The following is a 13,125-nucleotide window of genomic DNA, read 5'->3' as shown; positions in this document are numbered from 1 at the left end:
GGGGGGGGGGCGAGAAACGAGAGGATGTGGTTCACCGAGGAATTGAAAAGTCCGCAAAAGAAAACCCGACCTTTTGTCCTTGAGAGATACGCTACTCGCGGGACAATGAAATGACTCGGTCATCCGTCCTAACTCCATCTTCATATTCCGGACACAATGCAACGTCCCAAAGCGGCTTTTTGCTCGAACCAGCAATTTTTCGATCTCTCTTTCTCTCTCTCTCTCTCTCTTCCCTTCCTCCTCTCTGTTTGTCTCTCAAAGTAAGGATTTCGAGCGAGAACTTATCGCGCGAAGTGCCTTTTCTCCTTTATTTTCCGCGAGATTTTCATTAACCGGAGAGCCCGACGATTTTCCGTGAAGCGACGAACTCGCGTTTCGCATTCGAGAGGCGAGAGGAAGCGAAGTGGTAGAGGGAGGGGGAAATCGATGATAATTAAAGTCGATAAGAAAGGAGTCGCGCGAGCGACGACGTCTCGCTTCCATCTCCGGAAGAAATATCGCGCGTTATAGTATGATATATTACACCGTATATATGTGTCGTGTATATTCGTTCCGTCGGCGATTCTGGATCACCGTTTTTCGAAGCATATTCGCGCGCGTGCGCGCGCTCTTATCGTCGCAAAGCCGTTTGTATATAAAAGCTGCTTACACACGCGAAGGCTCCCACCATGCGAGCGTGGTCTTTACAAATGCTGAATCCTCGCGCACCCGAAGTCCTTCGCAAACGCGAGAACCTCGGCACGCTCAACCAAGAGAGTCCCGGCACATGCGAGATCCTTTGAAATACGAGTGCCTCGTACATGCGAGATTCTTACATGCGCGAACACACTTCCGGATGATCGTCTGCTTTAGGAATGCGACAAAACTATGTAACAAAGAGACGGCGATGTTTCTCGACGAAGCAACGCAATAACGTTAAAAACCCGTTATATCATTTCGCGTGTTAATCGAGGATTTTACGATCGCCGCGAGAAATCTAATCTCGCGTTCGCGTATCGTTAATATAGCTAACGGGATAAGATCCTCCCACACACATTCACGATTCACAAATGTTCGGCGTGATATAGTCGGTGGAAATCTCGCGCGAATACAAGAGTTTTCTTTAATCTTCCCCATTATCGTAAATAGTACGATGACGCGCGCGCGAGCACATCGACGTATAACTTATCGTCCAACGCGGCCGGTGATTCGCTGATTACGACTTCCGTCGAGGGCCATTCACATCACATCTCGTGCGATGCGCGCACGAGAGGGAAAGAAAACTTTCGCAATCGTCTTGCAACAATTGCCGCGCAGGATTGCACATCGCGGTCCGAATTATTTTCGCTACTTCACATTTTGCATTTACGTGTTGTAAAATTCTGCGTCTTGCCTACAGTTTAATACAGGATCGTAAAGAATTAACTCTCTTTATCTGCATTTAAACATAAAAAAGTTCGAGGATAAAAGACGCGCAGGTGCTTGGATATTTCTATTCAAAATAAATGTTGTCACAGTGGTATTTTATAATTCAAAATTACTTTTCCGCCTTTTAAAGTTGTCTAAAACATTTCAAAATTGAAGCATCGTTCATTATATTTAATTAAATTTTTATCTAAAGACAATACATTATAAAGAATTATATTAATCCTAAATGAAACAATGAATTGTCATGAAAATTATAACGAGTGTCAAACGTTAAAACTTGACAATGTCTCGGATGACACATAGAAATATATATTATAAATCTATTAGAGTACGGGACTGTAAGAGGAACTACGGATTATTCACGGAAAATTATTTGGTTACCAGGATGATTCATGTTTCTCGTCTGTGACTCGTTTTAGGATTATATTCGGCGGCATTTCCGATGCAACTCGAAGTTCCGGGAAATGATGACGCAATGCATCGTATTTCCTCCTAATAAAGTACACAATAGGTATGATCAAAGGAAAGACCGGTAACTCATTTTTTTGTAGTTGGAATATATCGCAACGAAAAGCGCGAGGAGAGAAAAAAGTAAACAACCGATATGATAATATTTGACATCTGAGAAAACACATTCTTGTCTCTTTAATAAATTGTATGCGTGCGATATCGATATTATTATACCGCGAAACAGATTTATCATCTTTGTGTCGAAGAGTTTGAACAAGATAAGAACGGTGTGCATATATTGACTCCAAAAATAGGGATTGATTAATTTACATAATGTTATCATAATGATTTAGTATAACGCAGATGCGAGTTCAGTTTCGAATCGAACGCTGTAGAAACTTTTTGTTTTTATCTATTTTTTTTTTACGTATATTTTCTATATATTTTTTTACAATTTTGTTTATCCTTATATTTTCTATGTGATTTATTGCATCGACTTTGTAATCGTGCCATTGCAAATTTGCAATTAGTTACTTTTATAGATCCCATATATTGTATGTTCACATATAAATCAAAAATATATGTGTGTGTATGTGTTACAAGTCATACAAACAAAAATTTTATATTGCTTTGGATATATCGTTCTTTATCAATGTTTACTCTTTTTATTTACTTTAAATAAAAGAAACTACGTACACATCCGCGTAGATATAATAATTTCTATTATAATACGGGAAAAGATAAAACAAATATTTCCCGAAATAATTATAAATTCGATTATTTATTATATATTCAATTAATCAATAAAACAATATATTATATATAATTTTTTATATCATATAGAGAGGCAATAATATTTATTAAAAATTCACTTTGAATTCTGTAAATTCTGAAAATTCGCGTGCAACAAAAAGTTTCTCACGAAAACAATTTTCAAACAAAGGAAGCGAACAGGAGTGCAGTAATAACGTGTCTCGTGCATAGTATCAAAATCGGAACTAAACAATGTCATTCCTCGAATATGACGAATTGAATATTTTTCTCGTATATATGTTTCAAAGAAACTAAATTTCCAAATGCGCAAGATTTTGCGCAAAACATATGTATTGTGTAATACGATTTCTCTTGGCGCGTATATTCGCGGCCACTATCTCGCTCAACCGTTTTCGAGAGACGCGTTCAAACACGCGACAAGCGGGCTCTTCGTGAAAGGATGATTCACGAGAGAGACGCATACACGCACAGAAGGACGTCGCACACATCGAAAGTATTCACACGAACGTACGTACGCAACTACGCACCGTATACATACATACATACACGCACGCAAGTCGCGTCCTGTCGCGAAACGCAAAAGACGCTTTGCATTGTCGAAAATGAAGAGTATTTTGAGACTCACCGCTCTCGATGTAGGGAACCAGCAACAGCAGCAGCAGGAAGAGAACGTATCCGCACGTGTCACTGATCATCGTAACACTATAATCCCTCGCTGCAGTCAGGACACGCCGCGCTGGCTACCTGGCGTCGATCGGCACCACCTTCGCGAGTATCCGCGAACACGTAAATACAAAACAAACGGCGTGACGCGACGTGGCGCGATCGCTAGCAACAGGATCGACGAGGGAACGACGAGGGAACGACGAGAGGACGCGCCAACGAAAAGCGCGAGGAGAGAAAAAAGTAAACAACCGATATGATAATATTTGACATCTGAGAAAACACATTCTTGTCTCTTTAATAAATTGTATGCGTGCGATATCGATATTATTATACCGCGAAACAGATTTATCATCTTTGTGTCGAAGAGTTTGAACAAGATAAGAACGGTGTGCATATATTGACTCCAAAAATAGGGATTGATTAATTTACATAATGTTATCATAATGATTTAGTATAACGCAGATGCGAGTTCAGTTTCGAATCGAACGCTGTAGAAACTTTTTGTTTTTATCTATTTTTTTTTTACGTATATTTTCTATATATTTTTTTACAATTTTGTTTATCCTTATATTTTCTATGTGATTTATTGCATCGACTTTGTAATCGTGCCATTGCAAATTTGCAATTAGTTACTTTTATAGATCCCATATATTGTATGTTCACATATAAATCAAAAATATATGTGTGTGTATGTGTTACAAGTCATACAAACAAAAATTTTATATTGCTTTGGATATATCGTTCTTTATCAATGTTTACTCTTTTTATTTACTTTAAATAAAAGAAACTACGTACACATCCGCGTAGATATAATAATTTCTATTATAATACGGGAAAAGATAAAACAAATATTTCCCGAAATAATTATAAATTCGATTATTTATTATATATTCAATTAATCAATAAAACAATATATTATATATAATTTTTTATATCATATAGAGAGGCAATAATATTTATTAAAAATTCACTTTGAATTCTGTAAATTCTGAAAATTCGCGTGCAACAAAAAGTTTCTCACGAAAACAATTTTCAAACAAAGGAAGCGAACAGGAGTGCAGTAATAACGTGTCTCCTGCATAGTATCAAAATCGGAACTAAACAATGTCATTCCTCGAATATGACGAATTGAATATTTTTCTCGTATATATGTTTCAAAGAAACTAAATTTCCAAATGCGCAAGATTTTGCGCAAAACATATGTATTGTGTAATACGATTTCTCTTGGCGCGTATATTCGCGGCCACTATCTCGCTCAACCGTTTTCGAGAGACGCGTTCAAACACGCGACAAGCGGGCTCTTCGTGAAAGGATGATTCACGAGAGAGACGCATACACGCACAGAAGGACGTCGCACACATCGAAAGTATTCACACGAACGTACGTACGCAACTACGCACCGTATACATACATACATACACGCACGCAAGTCGCGTCCTGTCGCGAAACGCAAAAGACGCTTTGCATTGTCGGAAATGAAGTGTATTTTGAGACTCACCGCTCTCGATGTAGGGAACCAGCAACAGCAGCAGCAGGAAGAGAACGTATCCGCACGTGTCACTGATCATCGTAACACTATAATCCCTCGCTGCAGTCAGGACACGCCGCGCTGGCTACCTGGCGTCGATCGGCACCACCTTCGCGAGTATCCGCGAACACGTAAATACAAAACAAACGGCGTGACGCGACGTGGCGCGATCGCTAGCAACAGGATCGACGAGGGAACGACGAGAGGACGCGCGTTATAAATCCTTAGCACTATTTTCTCTTTACACTTGTTTTTCTCCTTGCCTTCCAACACTGCACACACCACCGCGCACGATGTCTCGATCGCACGACGGAAAGGACGATGATGACGAAGAACGCGAATTGCTCCGCGCGTCACGCTCCGCTCGCTCGCGGGCGACGACGATGTGTAATCGACGTGGACGACGGAGGACACGGACGATCGGCTGCTGCGCTCGACACGACGGCCGCCACGGATGAATATGAACGCGGCGCGCGTCTCTTCTATCTCTCTCTCTCTTTCTCCCTTCTCCTCCTCCGCCTCTTCTCTCGTTCTCTTTCTTTCTCTCTCCGTCGTTTCCGGAGCACGACGAGGTTTACGCCATCATTTTCCCCGTCGAGATCACGCTAGCACGCGGACACTCGCACGACCACCGCCGATTAACACACACGCGCACTACCAACTTGTTCCGCCCCTCGTCGTCTCGCGACTAACTTCAGCTGGCTGGAGCTCGTTTGCTCGTTCGTTCCTTCACTGCTCGCTTTCACGGCGCTCCGTTCCGCGTCGACGACAATCCGTGAATTCGTCCTTCGCACGCGAACAGCTGACGGCCGTTGTTTGTTCCTTCACGCGCAGCGCGACGACGACGACGACGACGACGACGACGGCGACGGCGACGACCGCGACGACGACGACGACGACGACGACGGCGACGACGATAACGGCCACTCGATATTTAACAGACGCATCTCGCAGCGACAACAAAACACGCGCACACACACACAAACTGACGAGCGGGTGCGCGCACGCACGTATTACCCCACCGTTCGCCACCGATACACCAGTCCTGCCACCGCTGGGATCCTGCACTTCCCTACCTACTCACCTACGTATGTACCTTGCGACGTGCGTGCGCGATGCGAACTGCCTCACTGTCTCCGGGCGCCCGAGAAATCACACCGCCAGATGGCGACACGTACCGCTCGACGCGACCTCCATCGTGCCGTGTAACGGTGACGTCACGCGACATTGACGCGCACCGCGTCGCTACATTATGCGCAACAGCGTTCGATTTATTTACCCGAACGATATCCACTGTTTATATATTTGTATACAAGAATATGTTATGTGTCCCTCAATTTTTTTAATTACATATTTTATAAATTAATGTTCCAGAATTCTCCCTTCTAATACAACAAACGTCGAGATTACAATAGCTTCTGAAATATAAGCGATTAAATGTAAATACGATGCGATTATTACGTGCGTGGCATTATCTCTTGCTTTATTTTTAAAATGCAAAATGCTAATTCGAATTACATACATATACGATACGTTTGATACATTTTCCAAACTTGAAATGATATAAATACCATTAAAGCAACTGATGTGTATTAAAAAAAGATAAATAGTGTTATAATCTGACAAATATGATAAGAGAGAATATAATCTCGCATACACATGCAAATGTATGTCGCAAGTTGCATATTATATTCAAGTTTTTTGAAATATTTCGTGGAAATATTAATATTTACGAATTTTAAAAAATTATATTATACTGAAATGCGTACTGTTTTCATACGACAAATAAATATGTTTCAAAAATCAGAAATGTTTTATGAAAATATTGTTTGAGTCTCTTCATTTCTTTTGACGATAATTTCGTGCAGTGTATATATAATAATTAAAAAAGTATTTATATAAAATGTTTAATGTTAATTATTTCCATTTTTTATATATCAAAAAATTATGTAATTGCAATAAACAAAATTATAAATTAAATTAAATTGCTGCAACAATTGTAGCAACTTAATCTTATTTTTTTAATTCATCGTAGAAACAAAATATATAGATAATTAATAAAAAAATTAAATTGACATATTTTAATATTACATTTAATATAAAGATTTATAAACAATTTTATCAATAAACACACATGAACCCTTAATTAATTAATAATAAAATATAATTTATACACGTATAGACAAAATATGTCTAAGTGGTATGATATATGTATATAAATAGAATTGACATATTACACAATTTAAGAGTCAAATTTTTAAAACAACGTTTTTAACGCAGAAAATAAAAATACTTTATGCAAATCGAAATTTAACTTAATAAAATATGACTATTTCGTTGATAAATTAAAACTTATCTTTCTTTGATGTTGAAAATATCTTTTATCTCACGGTAGTTTTTAATAATGAAGGAAGGCGCTGGACGCTGACAGTTTTGGTTAAAAGGCAAAATTTCACTAATGGATGAGATATTTCGATATGGCAAAATAAAGAGATCGTACCGATTTCATTTTTTATCAGAGATGAGTAAAAACCCAGTATATGGAATGAAATCATATCAAACATTACTTATTGATATTATCCCATTCGCTCATTTTTTATTCAAGAGTACATCACGTTAACCTATAAAAAGTAACCTTTCTTAATCATGTTTAAAAATTAAACTAAACATCTAAAATACTAAAACTGCATATTATTCATATTATTCTTTCTCTCTTAGAAAACTAAAAACTCTCAAGAAATAAATTATTCGATGCAAATGTGGAACAATTTAATCTACATTATCGAAGCTGCATATTTAATTGGAAATAATTCCGCTGATAATTAATTTTTAACGAATGGAACCTAAGAAAATCGGATTAGATGAAAATGCGTCCGACTGTGAATTCGGATGAATCCGTAACAACAGATCGATCCGCAGATGTCATTCGATACACCGATCATCCATCACGACATCCTAAGGAACAAATATCTAGCAGAAAAAATGCACAAACGGAATACGAAGCGCATTTATTGCAAAATGCTGCCCATTCCTCAACATATAAATCTGGCAGTAAGCAATGTACATCCAGCTCTTTGCAAATCAACCTGAAAAATAACTCCATTTCCGCTTTTACATCGTTTCCGTTTTCAATTTTCCGTACTGCGGATATCGTTCTTTTTTTCGTTTTGTTAAAAAGTTGAAATAAATCCGAGTATGTAATATATTAAAAACGATATAATAATAATACGTCAAAAGAAATGAAAATAATAGGTTTAATGAGAGAGCAGAAATTAATTTAAATATAATTAAATTATTGAGAATTCTCTCTCTCTCTCGCGGTGTAACAGATATTTTTGCTTGTAATAAAATGATTTCTATTCATGATTATTATCATTTATGCAGTCCTTTATCGTTATCTGATCAGGATTAATTATTGTGTTTAATTTGCAGCGGCACCATTAGATCGGCACAACGCCGTTTATCGCGAACAGCGTGTCAATGACACAGTGGAAAATCGGGGCATCTCGAAAGAACCCGAGCAAAGAGAGCAGAAACATAAAGGTGTCGACACGTCTGATCTCGATTTGCCACATAGGTGTCGATCGTCCTGCATTAAGCATCTATGGTGCGTGAAATTGTGCCGTAGGAAGAAAGAATATTCCGAACGCATTCTGGAAGAGCCGACGAGACGGTTTCTTAGGCGAATGAAGGAGCGAAGCAAGTGCGAAAAACCAGACGACGTAGCGGTCATCGGTGTATCAGGCACTCTGCACCGAGAACCGATAAGCCGCCCGAGGAAATCCAAGAGAGGTCGTAAACAGGATGAAGCGGTGGAAGTTGCCGATAAGGATGTCTATGAGAAAATCAGGGAGGAGAGGAGAAGGGAGAGGAAGGAAAAGGAAAAGAGGGAGAGGAGAGAAAGACGTAGGTGGGAAGAGCGAATGCCGCATTTTATCGTGGACACGCACTTGGTAACGCGCGACGAGGACCTAGAAGTCCCCGAGGATGACGTCCCCGGGAAACCGCCTTTACCGCTCACCGACTTCACGAAGAGTTGCTGTTACTTGTGCGCCCAGAACACGCTGGCGATCGCAACCGCCAGTGCCAAACCAGAGCAGTCCGACAAGTCTGTTCAAGTTTCGGCTCATAAATTTCACGCGGAGACACCCCTGACGCTCGATAAGAGCTGCAGCCCGATACTGCTGTTGCGCACTATGCAGTCGTCCGTCAAAGTGAGGACGCGCGAGACCAGCACGCTCTGTCCCGGTACGAGCGTGGCACAGCGCAGAGAAACGGAGCCGAAGTCGAAAAAGCGCAAGAAGTTCAACGTGTTCTTGGGGTTGACGCGGACGAAGTGCCCGGCGGGACGGCACGCCTGCGAGACTGATAAACCTACGACCGTTAGACGCGACAATAACGCGGAGAAACGCGAGCCGAGAAACGAAAAGTGTTGCAGAGACAAGAATATTTGATACATGGGATATATCGAAATTTATTAATTGTGACGTTTAATTATTCGATGGGGAAGAAATAATTACGCATCATTATCTCTCAACTCTTGCGCGAGTAATCCTATTATTTTATATTATATTCAAATATTCAGGATTCTTGTGATTTTATCAAAATCTGTAATTATATTTATCGGACCTTCTCTCTACCTTCTCGTACAAGATTTAAAAATAAACTATTTATTTTACTTTTTTGATAAAACTATAAAAACTTACACGGTAAGGTATAATTTATGGATTGAAAGAGAGAGAAGAGAGAGAGAGAGAGAGAGAGAGCTAGTATGTATTACATAGACAACTCTTCGATACTACTTCATATTTTTGGGGGGCATTTGATAATTCATGATGTAGATCTTCTTTATTTTTAAACGGCATTTTACTGCGGCTCTCCCATAAACTTTACATAGAAATGCGCGGCCCTAACTTGAGTGTATATTTGAATTGCATGTTGCATACGAATAACTTCGATAACACACGTAATGCTACAGCTTGGCTTATATCTCTGTCAATAAATTATATCTTGCTGTGTAAGCTTAGTTCCATTTATACGCGCATACAACATAAACAAAAAATGTAATTTTTTAAACTATGCACAAGTTAAAAGAGTTAGTTAAAGCAGAGAGTCCTACGTACACATAATTCTTTCATCGAACATAAAATCTCATCCTTTCTGCTTTCCTCATTCTTTATTCTCCCGCCTTCAACCTTTCCTCGTCATGATTCTCGCAAAGTTTGATAGACGATAAGAAGTTCCCTTTTTATCTCACTCTTTATTAAAGATAGTAAAGTGCAGCGTTTTTCCTTAGAAGCCTTCAAATCTTTTAATTATATTGCTCCTTCATACCTCGTTCCATAAGGTTTGCGAGAAAGCAAAGATTCTCTTTATGGTTATTAAAAAAGAAGACAGTGTTGAGATTTCGAGCAAAAAATACAAGATTGTTACAATAATTTTTTAAAACCTTTCACAATAAAAGAAAAATAATTTGTCACATGTTTTATTTAATTAATTATTCATTTATTTAATAAATATTATTACAGTAAACATTCGAGTTAAAAATGCAGTCAAAAATTGAAGATAATGTTTGTTTCAATTTTCTCTTATATTGCAAACATAAAATTACACGATAGTTGTAAAAAATAGAATAACAACAGATATTTTTATACGAAATTAAAACAAATAATAGAATAAAGATACATATATATTTAACTGTAGCTTTTTTACTCGCGTGAAAAATGCAAAATAAAATTCTTTAACAAATATTTTTGCATGAAACGTGCAAAAATATTTTACGTGCAGATATAGCCATTTTTGCCCGCTTAGTATATATTAGTAAATTTTTAAATTTCACTCCAAGAATGCTCGAAACTTCAACAGAGTGAAGAAAATTAAATGCGAGGCATCAGGTACTCCATCTATATCAACGTCACATTTCCATATCGTTTTCATATTATTTTCACGTGTTCCTTACATAGCATTTCCTTGCGGCCATTTATGTCACTTCCGCGTCACTTACACGTGAATGTCACTTGAATACAATCTTATCTTACCACTGCAGGAAATGTGAAAAATCACGAGTAAACCCAGAGTTTATCTATTTTTCACACAACTTTCATAGATATTACATAAATCTGTAATCATCGTATTTTATATACGGTAAACATAATCTCTGTCTAAAAAGCGTATTGCAATTTGAAATGTCTATACATCTCTTGATTATTATTGGAACAGAATCTCTTATTCAGAACAAATAAGTAAGTTCTGAACTTATCTATTTTTCATGATCCTTGTGGACATAACAGAAATTTGTAGTAATCACATTTTATATTCAGCAAAGACAAATCAATTTGGAAGGAAGTTCTAGAAATCAGGAAGAAAGGTCGCTTTATATCGTACTGTTGCTTGAATATGATCTCATTTCTATCACTAAAAATTCAGAAAGTCGAGAATAAATCAGGGTATCTATTTTGCGCGAAACTCCAGCAAGTAGAACGCAAATATACAATTATTGTGTTTTATGTACAATAAACAGAATCAATCTCACAGAGACTTATCATAATAGAAAAAAGTCGCTTCACAAATCGTGTACGCTTGTAGATCGTTTACGCTGTAAATTGCGAGTATATAATTATACGAATAATCTTTCAACGGTATCCAATAATTATTTTTATTATTCTTATTATACACAAAATAATTTCAGACACACAGAATTCAGTACTTTTTCTCATTTTTTATCGGCAATACTTTTATAATTTTTATGTATACAGAAATATATATATAAAATGTATATAATTTAGTAACGTTACATTGCAAATACGTAAAAAAAAACAAATAAAAAAGGAACACTCGAATACTTCGCAATGGCCAACGGAAGGTCTTATTGCACTTCGCGATCGTCCGGCCGACAATCGACCAAGTAGTTCGAGTCTGTGCTGCGTCAGACCGTATCTGAGGACGATACAGTGGATCGAGTCGGCAAGCTAGAGTTCGCGTCATCCGACAACGGACCTCCGAACATCAAAGGCGCCGCGTAATACGGCAGTAGAGGATACTGGGTTGTCGGAAAGTACGTCGGTGGGAAAAGTCCCTGCCGTTGGGCGATTTTCAGCCGCGATGTCAGCTGCTTCTTCCATTTCGTGCGGCGATTCTGGAACCACGTCTTGATCTGCACCTCGGTAAGATTCAAACACTTGGACAACTCCATGCGCTTGCTCACGCTGAGATATTTATCGATCTGCGGAGATAAAAATATTCGTCTTATAAAGGAAATTTACGAGAATGATAACAAGATATTGTCACATATAAGAGAAAGGAAAAAAAGAAAAGACGCGGGAAGCGTGAAATATATACCTTAAATTCTGCCTCAAGTCTTTCCAATTGTTTCGCACTGTAAGCTTGACGCGGTTTTCGATCGATACCCGGTTTCCTCGACCTTCTACCGCTCGGTTTGGGTGCTACAAAAATCATTAATTTTTATATCGCTATTGTTAATTGTATCATATGATCAATAATATTGTAACTACGTAGTCATTGCTAATTACATGAGAGCCCCTTAAAATCCCTGACATTTTATGGCATTCTGGAGATTTATCGTCGCGATAATCAAAATTTAATATTCTAATCGCGCTTCTTAATTGCTTGGCTAACTTCGCCAGTCCGGACTCAATTACCACCTTCTTACGATTTCGAGGCATCACCCACCGAGAGTCCTATGTAGAATTACTGAACATATCTAAAACGTGTGGGACTGTTTGCGGAATGTGTGACATTCTATTGTCAACATCATCGAGACGAAGTGGCAACGAGCTACGCAAACAGTTTATGACGGAGAACGTTTGGATGCGATTATCATCGTAGTGCAAAGAAGTAATACACATTTCCTTTGACACGCAGATATGAGACATTATAACGTAATTAGTCGCACTAAAACAATACGGCGATTGTTAATCACGTCGGCAAATATCCGCGAGTAGTTTGCGCTAGAATACAAATATAAAAAGCACGAGAATAACATTTCAGAATAACAATAACAGCTACTTTGGTACTGAAATAATGTACCAAATTAAACAAATCTATGATTTTCTATTTATTCTTCTTTTTATCTAATGCTCTTTAAATGATAAAAATTTTATAAGAATATTATAAAGAGAAATCTTATTGTGTGTAAAACAATTATATAGAAAGAAAGAGAGAAAAAGAAAAAGAGGGAACAAAAAACAGAAAAAAACCAAAGAAAAAAAGAAAAAGAAAAATACTCAATTTTGTCAAAAAAAATAATTATTTATTATATATATTTAAATAATTATTTTTAT

General features: G+C 37.9%; 2 protein-coding genes across 2 annotated transcripts in view; one reads left to right on the top strand and one right to left on the bottom strand.

Moving 5' to 3' along the window:
- The first annotated feature begins 7,600 nt into the window (after positions 1-7,600).
- LOC115234654 (DNA ligase 1-like) lies at positions 7,601-10,295 on the top strand. The gene is made up of 2 exons (XM_029805874.1): positions 7,601-7,876; positions 8,258-10,295. The coding sequence occupies exons 1-2, from the start codon at positions 7,687-7,689 to the stop codon at positions 9,277-9,279; spliced, it is 1,212 nt and encodes a 403-aa protein (XP_029661734.1). The 5' UTR covers positions 7,601-7,686; the 3' UTR covers positions 9,280-10,295.
- A 1,340-nt stretch (positions 10,296-11,635) lies between these two features.
- The window catches only part of LOC115234653 (homeobox protein engrailed-1a-like), a 6,393-nt gene continuing 4,903 nt past the window's right edge, over positions 11,636-13,125 (bottom strand). Inside the window, exons 3-4 of the mRNA XM_029805873.1 lie at positions 12,164-12,267; positions 11,636-12,047 (exon numbers count right to left, since the gene is read on the bottom strand). Of these exons, the coding sequence (XP_029661733.1) occupies positions 11,751-12,047; positions 12,164-12,267 (401 nt within the window). The 3' untranslated portion in view covers positions 11,636-11,750. The remainder of the gene's footprint in view (positions 12,048-12,163; positions 12,268-13,125) is intronic.

This window comes from Formica exsecta, unplaced genomic scaffold (assembly GCF_003651465.1).
Source record: "Formica exsecta isolate Colony F162 unplaced genomic scaffold, ASM365146v1 scaffold201, whole genome shotgun sequence".
Taxonomy (NCBI): Eukaryota; Metazoa; Arthropoda; class Insecta; order Hymenoptera; family Formicidae; genus Formica; species Formica exsecta.
Note: the sequence above shows the minus strand (reverse complement) of the source record. Positions and strands in the feature narration are given on the sequence as shown.